We start from the raw sequence: 15,606 nt of genomic DNA on the forward strand, positions 1-15,606 counted from the left end.
TCACTCAATAACGGCTGAACGCATTTTAGTAAAACTTAACAAAATTACTTAGACTAATAGTGAGATGGTTTTTAAAGAAACAAATTTCAATTAGATATTGCTAATGCAATTTAAAACGAACTTAAAATTTCCAATTTTTAACATTAGGCTTATGGGACTAAAGTAGCCATGACAGGTTTTTTGTTTACAAGAAAAATGTAAACAAGATACCCATAAGGTATTTCTGAACCTTCTAGACTTTTCTTTTAAACGTTTTTAAGCCATTCCTATGATCTTAATAAACCAGAAAATACCGTTAAAACATTTTTTTAAGGCGCGGAATTCACTGCAAATCGAGAAAATATACGGAACTACTTTCTCAATACGCGGAGCATAAACAAGGAGCGGAGGGATACGGACCGGTGACTACTTTCTTGGGAACCTATATGTGTTGCCAGCTGATTAGAAACAGCCAATGTTAGAAATCAGAATTTAATAAGCGATATATCGAACCGCATCGAAATCGATATTTAATCTCAAATCACGTTTGTTCCGCTCAACTGGCTTTTACCTCTCTGAAAGCAACCCTAGTATTAGTTAAGCCAGGTAAATGGAAATTCGCTTAGTCTGAAGGTTTGCTGCGGAAACACAATTTTAATAACAGCAAAGATTGAAGAATCTGAATTACTTATACCATGAATTTATCTAACAATTATTTCCTGTAAAATATTATTACAGCAGTTCAAAAATATTGAAACTAACTCGATCAACAAATGATGTTGAAAGAATTCCATACTAATGGCATTAACATATAGTTTGACAGTTCCATTTAATCAATGTTAAATGTTAACATTCGGGCATAGACAAAAATGATTCGGGCGAGTGACATATTTGATAATTGTTTATGATCCCTACCGTTCCTGTTCTAATAATCATGCAGTATTTAATATGTTTGAACCAGCTGTGTTGAAATCAAAATTAATTTGACAGTTAGTTCTGTTTGTTTACATTTTTTTATTTTGTGGGTTTGTTCTTTGTTACCATAGATACCATCAATAAATATTTCACTCTTAATTTCTGACAACAGCTGGAGTTCCATAACAAATTTTGTTTTCCATGTTAATCTTATGGATAAATACGAAACTTTAAAGGGCCCCAGGGCCTCACTCTCTAATTATTTCCTTAGAAAAAAAAGTTTCCTGCACAACTTCACGTTACGCTCTTTCCAGTGACACTAAAAACATGTCAATTGGTTCAGTAGTTTCGGAGGAGTAATTGTCACAAAAAACCTGCTTGCGTATTAAATAAGTACTAGTGGACCTGTGCGGTTCAATGCCCCGCAAAATGACATATGAATTTAGAAAACAAATTCATCGCATTATATATTGACTCGACGTCGAAAATTAAATGCAGTAATAATGAAGCCTTGGAAGGGAAGCAGTTCAGCCATTTTCTAGCTGTATGTGTATTACATTTAGTAAATTAATAAGTGTTCAGGTTCAAGTATGTTATAGGCAGCGAGCAAGGTTATAGGGTAGTTATTTTTTAAAGATTTTTAAAACACATTTAACAAAAAATTTTATCATATCAAACCAATAGGCCTATGTAGCATATTTTGAGGGTCATAAAAATGCTGCTTGAAGAAAACACACTTTTAAAAATAAACACTAAAAAACAATATCTTTATCACAAAATCACTTCCATGAATACTACGATTTTAGCCTTAAAGTTACCTTCAGGAAGATTACCCTGGTCAGAGTTTTCCGTAACAAATATGCGTATCCTATTAAAAGATGTAGCCTTACTTAAAACAACATATAATATAGTTGCTCATGACTCAATTGGTCTGGGTAAGAACAGCGCTGCAAATGCCAAAGGTAACAGAAATTAGCATCTTTCCATTTTGAAAGGTAAGTTTGTTTCAGACGGGTAAATCTTTATCCTCGAAATCAAAATATGTCCCCACTCACTTGTTCCAGTTAAGACTTTACATTCTATTAAGTTGTTAACCATTGATTCTGATCACATGAAGCCTTGTGCCCTTTTTGATATATTAATATTCCTCATCAATAAAACCACTGCCCCCTTTTATTAGTCTAATCTGTTTCTTGGCCATCCACTGACCTCTATATTTAAAAACTCAGTTGGATTTTCTAGATAGGTGTCTCCGCCTTCGTCTGTTTTTAAGGACCCAATCTTCTTCCCCTTGGTATACTGACAATTAATTACCTGACTTGTCAAGTTCATGTAGTAATTCAATAATACTGTTAGTTTATAAAGAAAATTAGATAAAAGTTACTTGGCTTGGTGCTTTCATAACTGCAAACTCAAAATACACCCACAAGTAAAAAAGAATGGTTAAAAAAACTATGTGTAATAACATTATTCACATGAAGTAGGTGATTTGTTTGATTTGTCGATCAGCTGTTTAGTTTCAAATGAATTAATAATGTCAAAGATTTGTGATTTAAATACATAAATTATTATAGTAAAGTTTTCTAAATCATGGTAACTTGTTCTCCACTAAATTTTACTATTCCCAGCATTAAAATAAAGTATTAAGATCCATTATGGGTAAACTTTAAGGTAGGCTACACAATCCTTGATTGAAATGTAGTAGGTATACATTAAGAGTTATAATACACAGCAATTATTATGTAGTAGACTTTGACTATTTTCAAGTAGCAAACATATGTTTCTGGAAATAAAAATTATCTCCCATGTTATCCTTATGGAGAAATACGAAACTTTAAAGGGCTCCAGGGCCTCAATATCTCATTATTTCCCTAAAAAGAAAGTTTCCTGCACAACTTCACGTTACCCTCTTTCCAATGACACCAAAAACATGTCAATCGGTTCAGTAGTTTCGGAGGAGTAATTGTCACAAAAAACCTGCTTGCGTATTAAATAAGTATAGATACTAGTGTACATCTTGCTCGAAATCGAGCAATTGCAAAGAAGTACAGGAGTTATTTACAAACAAATTACTTGGTTGAAAACTTATAACGGTCATAATTTCCAATGATTTTAAAAAAGCAAAAGAGCCAACTAAAAGATTATCAACCAATGGACTTACAATTTACATAACAGTCCTTTTCCATTTTAAAGGGTGAATTTTTAACAATCAAACTGCCCATGGACGGGAAAAGGTAAGCTTACAATTTAAGGTCGACGTAAAAAAAGGCTGTCAGCTTTTATTAAGTACCGTACCTAAGTTATCTAGCCAATTCGTAGACAATAAGGTGTAAGCTACTTTAAACTCTACTGGACAAAGTTAGGTAATAACTGGCAGAAATCTGAAATGGTGTTATTTATCATAGGCTTAGTCATATGCCAAATCCTTAAAACTTAAAATAAAAATTTAATAACTAACTTATATCATTAAACACAAACCAACATCCAAAACTATACACATTTTTAATACAACTTCGATAATTTACACATTGACTGTTTACAACATATATTTTTCTTCTCACTATTAATTTTTGCTTCGCAACGGGAAACATTTGTTTCATAATTATTGAAATAGATTTATAATAATCTATCATATAGTTTAAGATTAAATAAACCTACCACATAGTTGTTTTATTTTTTTTTATCAGCTGTCTAAAATTGTGAAATAGGCATTTGACAGTTCTGGTTGTTTACATTTAAATGTCAAAGCAAAAGTAAACATTGTGAATTTTCTCATGCTTCCATGGAGACCAATTATCAATATTTAATTTCTGACAACAGCTGGAGTTTCAAAACAACTTTTGTTTCCCATGTTAATCTTATGGAGAAATACGAAACTTTAAAGGGCCCACTCTCTAATTATTTCCCTAAAAAGAAAGTTTCCTGCACAACTTCGCGTTACGCTCTTTCCAATGACACCAAAAACATGTCAATCGGTTCAGTAGTTTTGGAGGAGTAATTGTCACAAAATTCCTGCTTGCGTATTAAATAAGTACTAGTGTCCCTGTTGCTCGAATTCGAGCAATTGCTAAGTAAATATTTGTAGCAAACTGTTATAATACTATATTAGCAAACTTATTGACTGTTTAGGATTAACCTATGCTCTTCTTCTCACTTTTGATTTCTGACAACAGCTGGAGTTTCATAAAAATTTTTATTTCCAATGTTAATCTTATGGAGAAATACGAAACTTTATAGGGCTCCAGGGCCTCACTCTCTCATTATTTCCCTAAAAAGAAAGTTTCCTGCACAACTTCACGCTACGCTCTTTCCAATGACACCAAAAACATGACAATCGGTTCAGTAGTTTCGGAGGAGTAATTGTCACAAAAATCCTGCTTGCGTATTAAATAAGTATAGATATATAGATAATATATATATATATATAGATTTTGATATTCGAGTTTCGGGATTAGATTTTTGGAACTGTTGGTTAATATGTATATACAAACAAATGGGTTTCATTGCAGTAGTCAACACGACAATTGGTTGAATACTTTGTACTGAATGCCTACAACTACATTTTACAACAGGTATTTCGATTACCTTTCTCAGTACAAACCATGAAATAATATAGCTCATTGTTTGTGCCTAAAGAAACAAAATGCATGAGTTATTGAACAACAGAAACGAAATAAATTGTTTTTCCACAGTGGTAAGCCTATAATAAATCGTTTAAGAAAAGTTCGCCCATTTATCACTTAAATGAGATACAGTACTCAATTTGTTATACATACTTATTAACATATATAAAACATACTCCCTTCGTATGATATTGGCCAACAGTTGACCCCAAACCCAAATCCCGAATATCAAAATACTAGTTGAGATTACAAATAAATTAAGATAAGGCTACCTAATAATAAAATATAAATTGAAACTGAAAGAAGAAAATTATTCATTCTCAATAATTTCTTCATCTGACTCGGTGGTAAAATTCCGGGGAATAAAAATCCAGGCGTAAAAATCCAGGGGTTACAAATCCGGGGGTAAAAATTCGGGGGTAAAAATCCAGGCCGTACATTCACATTTGTCTAAACGCTTGCTATTTAGACAGGGGGTAAAATTCCGGTTTTTATTGCTAATATAATTAATCACGCTCAGTTTATGTTCATTAGACTTCCAAATCCGCGGGGGTAAAATTCCGCCCGCGAACAAACTTAAGAGCGCTCAGGTTACTACGTCATAGTGACGTCAGCTTTACCCAGGGGGTAAAGCTCAGGGGATAGAATTCCTGCGACCCAACGAATCTATGTATCATGTATAGCGGAGTAGGAGATCAAAGGTCCGCTTGTCAGATTGTCTGTGTGATCGGGTCGCGAAAACTCAAGAACCGTTGCACTAATAGCATTCAATTATTTTGCACAAATAATTATGACACCATTGGAGAGACGATTCCGCTTGGTAGCATCGATGTATATAACCTAACTGGATCGCGCCCTGCAACGAGAGTACAGCGCTGAAAACGAGTCGGCGCTCAATAGGCTCCCCCCACCACAAGTGGGGTATCACCATACCCACGCGGCGCCGAAGAATGACTCGTGCGTTGACTTCGGAGTTTAAATGATACATGTTGACCTATCGGATTTAAATGCTCATTTGCTCAAATGAAAACAGCTAATTTTAATAAATAATTTGATACCAATTGTTATAAACTAACTGGAATAGAACTGGAGTTATGGATCGTTGAAACAAAACCTGAAATATTTTTTATTTTCGTTGTTTGGAGGCTCACAGTTCAGAAAGAATCTTGTCCGATTTGAATAGCTAAAATCTCAAATTAAGGCCCATAATTTATTGATTATTTCTATTTTGAAACATATAAAATACATGAACAATACTGAAGCTATTTATTTTTAATCATCGAAAGACCTTATAAAAGATACATTTTATTTTTGTTGTTCACCTTGCATTTGCTTGAAACTCGTCCGATTTGAATACTAATAGCTTAAATGAAAGCCGGTATTTCACCAAATGTCTTTAGACCTAAACATATGACGTATCACAATCATAACTTGAGATACTAATCTTTAATTGTAGTAAAATTTCGGAAAAATTCAAATATTCCTTCATTAGAGGCTTATAAATTACCTTAATCTTGTTTGATTTGAATGATTGACGTCTCATATGAAAACCCGTAATTTAACAGTTATTTCAAGACCAAAACGAAGTCTTTGGCTTCCTTCATTCAAACTGAAGATATATGAAAAGCTATAAGACAATTTTTAGAATTATAGCTCCCTATAATATGTACAGGGTGTCCTGGAGCTCCAACTCACTACCAATATTGTGGGGCATTGCTCCTGAGTAAGAAACAGATCTATATATGATATTTAATTTGTCCGGAAGTCCTTATTTACTCACACAACCGCAATTTTGTTTTTCACTTATTAATTTTTTTCTAAAAAGTGGTTAATTTTGAGTTAATTATGAAAGAAAATTGTAAATAGCCGACATTTTGTTTTATGAATTTGAAATATTTTCAATAATTCTTTGTAGCTTTGAATTGTTGTCATAAATGTTTGTGCAAAGTTTCAATTTCGTATCTTTAACCACTCTTACGAAAAAAAAATTATAAGTGAAAGAAACAAAATGGTGGCTGTGTGAGTAACTAAGGACTTCCAAGCTAATGAATTCATATGTGCTTTGGGCTTTGGCATCAAAGATGTTTGCTAGCAATGTGTTCCGAGACCACGGATCAAACAGAGGTCTTAGTGAAGACAATCATGATCTTACGCTCATTAAAATTATATGCATGTTGTTTTAAAAAGTATATTGCCAAAAGTATTTAAAAAAACCTAAAAAGTAATGTTTCAAACCTCGGCGTTCGGCAGAAGCTAAATAAACTTATTTTGTGTATCCAGGTCTATCAATGGCAAATGATTGTTATATGTAAAAGCTGTATTGTTGATTAGATTATTTAACTTGTAAATATATCTACGACAGTTGTTTAGTTTTATTAGCTTTGATTATTCTACATCGTAACTACTATACCCAGGAAATGTCTTACAGTACTGTAGTTTTTCTTAATATTGTAAGAGTAAAAAAATAATTTTATATAATATGATTTAATGTCAACGGATGTACTATCCAACCCAAATGACAGAATAAAATAATCCATATCAATACATATACCATCAAAACTGTGTTATAAATCCAAGACTACAAGAAAGTTTAATTTAAAATATGTGTTCTGGGTCGGAATATTATAATTTAAAGAATGTACCTATGAAAAATAATTACATACAGTACCATACACGAAAAGAGAAATTCGTTAAAACATTTTGGTGATAATAAATAAGTAAAAATGTGCGATATGTCGGCGGTCACAATGCTACTTCAATGCTATGGCCCACTGCGGTTCCCCACTTGTGGTGGGGGGAGCGGCGCGGCGGCGGCGGACCGTTTTCGTTTACCAGCCGAGCGCGATCCAGTTAGGTTATATACATCGATGCTTGGTAGTAACAATAAAACCCTAAAAATACAATTTTAAATTTGTCCCATAATAATAACATTAGAAGCTACCTTCTTCTTTTTAGCGAAATTCCCCTATAGGGAATAAGCTATTACCGTAGTACTCATGGTAAGACCTGGACCCGGGACCGATTTACTTTTTCGTTTTGAGGTCCCTAGAGACCAAAAACACCATCCGTTCAAATATATATATATATATTTATTTATATATGTGTCCGTTAGCGCGATAACTTGAGCAAAAATCATCCGATTTTGATGAAATTTGGTACAAACGTGTAAACCTACGTTTATTTGAACAAGTTCGCGAACCAGCATGATCGGACTATGGGAACAGGGGTTTATGGGGGGTTTTATGAGGCAATAATTAGTTTTTCCCATTTTTTACCCTTAAAACTTAACATTTAGCATTTTCTTTCCAAACCATTTTGTAGAGCTTAAAAAACAAATAATTTAGTATATTGAAGCGTTATTATGCGCCTATTGATTACGGAGAAAATTCCAAAAAACTGTAAATTTAAAATTCCCATGTTATTCTTATGGAGAATAAGTAAACTGTTCTAGTTTGCTTGTTTATGATCATATTTTAATAAAATTTGGATAATGCATTCATTTCATACTAAGCTATTAACATTTTACAAAAACACCTTTTTACCCCCCCTGTTGCAGCAAACCTAAGTACTCGTTAAACTAATGTTATTTAAATAAGGAATAAATGTGATATTTTTAAGGAGGCATTTTAGTGTAAATCCAATCAGGCAAATGGAAATTCGCTTAGTCTGCAGGTTTGCTGCGGCGGGGGTATTATTTATTTACATTCACCTCCAACAATTTTGTTGTTTACTTTAGGCAAAGAGAAAATTTTTTTCCTATAAACTCTTTCATTCATAAGGTTATCATTAATAAGGCATTTTAAAATTATTTGCAATTGTGTTCTGAAATGACTTTTAATTTATAATTATTGTATTAACAACCTAAAACCAATTTTCAGATCAAAGATTAGTTGAGGACGACTCAAGCTTTAAAGAAAAGAAATTTGAAGTTAAAAGATACTTTAAAAAACATTCCAAAACGTCAGTAATACAATACATCATCCTTGAATGCTACAAAATTAGTGATCCAAAATCATCAAGAGGAGTTACAACTTTCTTCGGGATAATTAAAACCACGCAAGGACTTATTTTGGCAAAAGTAAAAGCCTTAAACTGTTTTGATGATTTAAATATATTTAAAATCGTTTTGAGTTATGTTATGATAAAGAAAGGTGATGGAAGCGGAGCGTCTCTTGATCTGGACTTCACAACCCCACCAGAACTTGGCCAAAAGTCTTGGTTCTACGGAAGTGCAACTGCAGATACTGAAGTTATTTTGTTCATGGAAAAGTCAAAAAGTCCTCATTATAATTTATGGAGCATGGTACGTAAGTTACAATAGTACAATAATGGGTTTAAAAACAAACGATAAAAGATTATACGTTACTCCACCTAAAGTGACGGGTACAATTTGATCTCGTCAATATAAGTTTACATTGAGCATTCAAACCCTTTTGCTTGTATATTATATTTGTAAATTAATTGTTTGAGTTCAATAAATTTCATATAATCTTGCCACAATAAATCATACTAGCAATATACATCACTATCCCAAAGGAAAGATAAGTTAACAGAGGCTATGCAAACTTCACACAACTATGATGATCTGGGTTAGTACCCAGGCTCAGGCTATTTAAAACTCATTCTGAATTAATCCTTAAACCGTCTCAAGAAATGTTTTTAGATTCGTGCCATATTACTAATAATAACATAATAATAACACATTTGTTGATTATGTACATAATATTAAGAACCAAGTATAGTAGTTACACAGCAACACTGTAGACTAGGCGGACCTTTATTTTCCTGGTTGGACTGTCACTAAAGTGCTTCCTTTAGAATGCCACATTTATATTTTACTATTAATATATGAAACCCGTCGAAATCGATTGTTATCTTGAGGTTTCACTCAAATTCATAAAACTACGTTAGATATAGTGTAGTTATTAAAATCTTATTTGGATGGTATTTGGACCGTATCAGTGAATCGCCCTTTTTGGTCATAAGCAATACTGAATTTTTATCAGCGGGAGGCAGCTGTATTCCGAATCTTATGTAGGCCTATGTAGTAAATTCCCGTATAAAGAATGGTGGGATCTGATTTCAAGGAGATTAAACCTTGTATCAAGTCATCTTCTGTTGAAAAGGTTGTACCAGGAAGGAAGGTCAATCACTCTTGTGCTAAATATCCTCACAGTTGAAGTGCAGTGTTTTACAAATATCACATTCGAGAGCAGTGAGCCATTGTCGAAATAGATCACTATAAATCAACTGTCAAGATCATAGCATCTACCTCAGATTTCTCTACAAAAACAAACTTCTAATTGGCATCATAAAAATAAACTTAGTTGCTATTACAATTTCTCTCCTCTACCAAAACCATGGATCTTGAACGATAGAACTTGAACATGGCTCACTTCCTCAACGTACTCCTTTACACTTGCATGGTTTTTATTTTATGACACAATTTTCTCCCGAAAAAACTATACTATTCCGATTATAGAAAACATGTATGCTAATAATCTCACGAAAGCTCTTGCGTTTATTTTATGTAATAATAAATCATATTATTGAAATTAGACCAAAAAGGCGAGTACCAAACCCCTACAATAAATATACGCAAGCCCTATAAGGAATAATTATCTATTCCTTTAATATTCATATGTTCATAATTTTAGGCCTATTACATTTTCTAAATGCATTAAAGCATAGATTTTTTAACAATCAAATTTAAATCGTATCTTAATTTTTTTCTGTTTTAATTTATTAAAAACTTATCATTCAGGGGAAAATCAATTTTAAAACCACAAAATAATGTCACCATTTCACTTTTACAGGTTTAAAAAATGTTTATATCACGTCGTGACCTTTACAATACGAACTAAGTATTAACAGCTGTGTCATAAAAACATTTTGTAAGCTTATCCATCTGGGGAAGGGCCTTTAAAGGCCTCTAGGCCATAGCCCCAAGGGACCTCGTTACCTCGGTACCTCGTACAAGATGTTACCTCGTTTCTCTTTTGATGGCTCATCTACAGACAAAGACCTTTCTTTAGACACCCCTACCAAATTTCTACGCGCAGCCGTTCTCTTAAAGCTGTGACAAAACCTCTGTTTCTTATCGTCCATAGAGTAACAACATAGGAATGGAATTTTAAAGGCCACTGGGGCAGAGTCCAAAAGTAATTGACCTCTTTCTCTTTTGAGGGCTTATCTACACACCAAGACCTTTCTTAAGACACCTCTACCGAGTTTCTACGCCCAGTCGTTCTCTCAAATTAGTGGAGACAAAGAAAAACAGTTTCAAATCATTACATTGATAACATTAGGTTTAGTAAGTGCTTACGTTTGCTGCTATAGGGAAGGTAATTAAGTGTGTTTTAGTGACATTTTTTAGGGAGCTTGGTATGCAACAGATTAATTTGATCAAAATATATCCTAAAATACGCAGATTACATCTCAGGTTTATTTTACTCCTCACATAGCACAGGAATTTTAAATTAACTATTTAATGTATGAAATTTTGTATTTTATCCGTAATCATTCGCTTACCAATATGATTTAGTATGCTAAATTATCTTGTTTAAAGAAGTACAAAATTATTAGAAAAAGAATTCAAATTTTCATAATTTGAGATGTTTGTGGAATTTAATGGTATAATACGTAAGTTTACACATTTGTTAAACTGATATATTTGAGGTCTCTTTTGGGACCTCAAAACGAAAAATTAAATCAGTCCCTAGATCTAGGTCTAGATCAGATCTAGGTTTAACCATGAGATCTGCGGTATTGGCTAGTTCCATTTTTGGAAATTCGTTGCAACCTAATTGGCTGATTGGAAGCAAACCTATTACAGTATTTCAGCTTAATGTAGGCCTACTATAACTGTATTTGACTTACCAGACTTATTTCCTGTCGCTCCTTAGCGGGAGTATAGGGCATCGAGAAGAGCTCGCTATCCATCCCTGTCCTGCACCAGATCCCTCAGCCGGCCCCTAGGTCTTCCCGACATTCAAAGCTTCCTTCGTTATTGTTCTTCTCCAGGTGTCACAGGGTCTCCCCCCTTGCTCGTCCCTTCGGGATTCCATTCCAGGGCCTTCTTATCAATTGATTCATCAGTCTTCCGAAGAATGTTACCCAACCACCTCCACTTCCGTCTTCTGATGTCCAAGCTGATCTTTTTTTGCCCCGTTGCCTCCCAAAGCTGTTCATTTGAAATAGTGTTTGGCCAGAACACTCTCATTATACGTCTGAGACACCTGTTTACAAACACCTGGAGCTGAGAAGTACTACGCTGATCCATTTTCCAAGTTTCACTGGCATATAGAAGGACAGACTTGGCATTTGTGTTGAAGATGCGGATTTTGGTTTTCATTGGAACATTTTTATTTCACCATATTGGGTAACGCTGGATAAATAAATGTTGCATTAGCTCTCCCAATGCGGCTCCTGACATCTTTCCTTGCTCCTCCGTCTGCTGTGCTTTGCTGTTGAGTTATTGGCAAAGAGTCAACCTCTTCAATCACCTTCCCGTTTAATTCTAAGGCTTAGGCTACTCTGGAGTCCAACCTCATTTTCTTTTTTTTTTTCATGATGGGTTAGCCTCTGGATCGAAAATTGCAATATAAAATGGTTTAGTTTACCTTTTGCGTCGAACGATCCTTGTGTAGTAAGTGATAACTACAGCTGTTTCATGCCGCTGGGGCACATCTTCAGGCCATTTTCTTTGTTTTATTCACATTTATCTTAAGGCCCACCTCTTCAGCCTCTCTTTGTAGAGAACTTAGTTTCGCCTGTATATCGGTGTACCTCTGAGCAATCAAGCAAAAGTCGTCAGCAAAGTCAAGGTCCTCCAGCCACTCCCTCAGTCCCCACTGCAGCACTTCCCGCCTTCTATTATTTGTTACTTTCCTCATAACTGAGTCGAGTGCCAAAAGGAACAGTATTGGTGATAAGATGCAGCCCTGGCGAACACTTATTTTAACTAGGATTGCTGCAGTCAACTTTCCCTGCTGCGAAACCTGACACTGGAAACCATTGAACATGGCTTTGATAATATTTATGATTTAAGGGGGCCATATTCTTGTAGAACATGCCACAGCACCTGGTGTTTCAATGCGTCAAAGGCCTTCTCGAAATCGACAAATGCCAGGCAGAGAGTACTTTGAAATTCTTTGCTCTGTTCTAGTAGGACTCAGAGAGTACTAATTAAATCCACACAACTTCTTGCTTCCTGAAAACCTACCTGTTATTTCCTTAGTTTCAGTTCAATGGATCCTTTTATCCGGTTTAGGATTATTCTGACCAGCATTTTGCTTAGGACTGACAAAAGGGTAACACCTCTCCGATTGTTACAGATTGTTACATCCCCTTTCTTTGGTATTTTAACAACTATGTCCTTCTTCCATTCCTTTGGTGTTCTCCCCTCTTGCCAAATCTGTCAAAGTAGTGGATGAAGTAGGTCCGTGGCGACATCGCCAGATTTTAGGATCTCGGCCGCAATATTGTCTAAACCAGGGGCTTTGCCATTTCTCATGCTTTTGACCGAATATTGTATTAATATTACTGAATACTGAGTAGCAATATTCATTTATTCTGCAAGCTTATGTTTGTTTCTTTTTACCTTTTCAGATTCGCGATGGCGATGATACATGTCCTACAATTCGTAAGTGAATGAACTACAAATGAATTACATTTAAGTTTAACTCTAATAATCCTAAATATATAAGAATATTACTGCTTTTAAAACCATATCAACGCATCACAATGTTCAATATCAAGATTTAAAGGTTTTACTAATTTAAGTAGGAAATGACTAGAACCATTGCCAGATCATGGCACATCACTATTTAAATGCATATTATACTAATAATTATTTTAATAAATAAAATTTAAATTAAATTAACCTATACAAAATTAAATAAAAAATTAATAATTTTAAGATGCAAATTGTGTATATTTTTCTAAGAGTCAGTATTCTCGAGCTATCTGACATTCTAGCCAAATGTGAGTATAAGCATAGACAAAAAGAATTCTTTTTGTCTATGGCATAAGCCTATTTTGCGTGCTGTGTTTGCATGTTTTTTCCTTAGGTTAAGTCGTGTATAGTGTTTGGATATATTGACGATGCACATTGCATTTGTACAATGCCTAAAGGAAAATAAATCGAATTTCATTTCACTGCTATTTAAATAACTACATTCATTATTATTATTATCATTGTTGTATAATATTTAGTATAAGATTCGTACCTCTGTTTTAAAAGTCTGTTTAAAATTGTTAGTTCTATTTAATTTTTTTCTGTATTTAATTTTGAATAAGGTGCTGAAAGTTAATCGTGTTTGTTCCTCGGTAATGAATGCTAAAATGTTTCTGTATAGTCGCTTAGTTATATTTACCACTGTGTATTATATCCCAAGTATGAGTGTACGCTTTAAAATGAGTAAATAGAACAACTATGAAATCTAGTTTCGTAGAACATCAGATCAAAACACGACATGAGTACAATATATAAATGAGCATTTAAAACTGTAGACTGTAGGGTATGGAAAAAAATTAATGTACCGGTACACCCCAATTTTTATTAGGGCAATAGCTTTTATAATTAAAAAAGCGAACAATATAAAAAATAGCTACTTCCCTATAGGGAAATTCGCTAATACACCAAGGCATAAAAATGATTATGTAATTACACGTTAAGTAAGTTTAAACAGTCAAAAGCATTACTGTATCTTTCCACAATATTGCCCCTTGCCTTGATAGGTTTTGGTTTTGTTTTAAAATTGTAAAACTCAGTATAGTTTGAAAAACAAGCACTTTTTGCGTCTACAGTAAACATTAGGGTGCAAATCACTCTTATACTCCTGAAAACATAGGCTACCTCAAAACCTTTAACTTTATAACTTCTCTGCATTCACTACAATAATTATAATGATTGCTTTCGTATAACTCCATCTTCGGTACAAATACATGTTTTTGTGTGTTTTTATTATAGACTTGATTGTTTGTGAGGGGAGGAATCATGGTCCAAGCACGTCAACCGAAGCTTATTGTGCATTATCATAGACTTAAGAAAATTTATGTTTTCATTGACCAAATAATATGCATTTCTGTGAGAATACACCAGGTTCATAAATGAACTATCTAACAGCAATATCTAATAATAAGTCTCAATTGAATTTCTAGTAATAATTTGGAAATTTACGTAATCAATGTTTGTTTATTTGCAGATTATACAAATGAACGAGATATTGGAACTCTCCTACCAGAACATGAATTGGTTGCAGAATATGAATTTACGCCTGATCCAAACAGTGGCCTCACTAAAAAGCTTACACTAAAATGCTACGAAAAGTCCATTATGAGACCTAATGAAAAAGATCAAACGGAGCGTCAGTTTTATTTGCAAGTTCTTAAAGAAGACACGTCCTCCTTAGGCATCATACAGAATGTTCGATGCGATTCTCTAAGCACACTTCGTGATTTTAACGTGAAAGAACACAATGAACACGACGTTAAATTGATTATTTTTACGGTCAAAATCACATGTCCTGCTACATTCTACTCTTTGATATCTTGTGAAAATTGTGAGGTGAAAAACTGGAAATATTACGATTGGGGAAATTCCTACAGTAAAAGCGATCAATGGAAAATGGTACGAAATATTACTCGAATCAAGTGGTGGCGAAGATTCCAAATAAGTGTCAGGGTGTCCCACAAAGACGTTTAAATTGTGGATTTAATATGAATTGACAATTTATGCGCTGAAAGATTTAAAACAAGTATAAAAACATGTTCTTAGCAAAAAATAGTTTCCTAACATATTCAGAAGCAAAATAGTCGCATATTGCAAGTTAATTATCTATATTATTGAAAGAATTTGTTGGATTTTTGTATTCAGCAAATCGACCCCTGAATATTTATTTTTATAGGCATAATGGGTATCAATTTTAAGTTCTTATCCTCTAGATGTGCCTTTTGCGGGTTTGGATGATATCTCGTGAAAGCTTTTCGTCCTATAGGCTTTTAAAATTTCAGAATTTTTGCTGGATTCTGTTGTCAATCATCTGAACTTTTTCAAGTTTAAATTTGTTTATATCAAAACAGATAG

General features: G+C 33.8%; 1 protein-coding gene across 1 annotated transcript in view; it reads left to right on the top strand.

The window, feature by feature from the left end:
• Positions 1-15,606, top strand: part of LOC129004653 (uncharacterized) — a 276,975-nt gene that overhangs the window by 240,468 nt on the left and 20,901 nt on the right. Inside the window, exons 34-36 of the mRNA XM_054433204.1 lie at positions 8,396-8,820; positions 13,128-13,161; positions 14,726-15,150. Coding sequence (XP_054289179.1) covers positions 8,396-8,820; positions 13,128-13,161; positions 14,726-15,150 — 884 coding nt within the window. The remainder of the gene's footprint in view (positions 1-8,395; positions 8,821-13,127; positions 13,162-14,725; positions 15,151-15,606) is intronic.

Source organism: Macrosteles quadrilineatus, unplaced genomic scaffold (genome assembly GCF_028750875.1).
Source record: "Macrosteles quadrilineatus isolate MER2022 unplaced genomic scaffold, UCM_ALF_1.0 Scaffold_10__1_contigs__length_6754688, whole genome shotgun sequence".
NCBI classification, from domain to species: Eukaryota; Metazoa; Arthropoda; class Insecta; order Hemiptera; family Cicadellidae; genus Macrosteles; species Macrosteles quadrilineatus.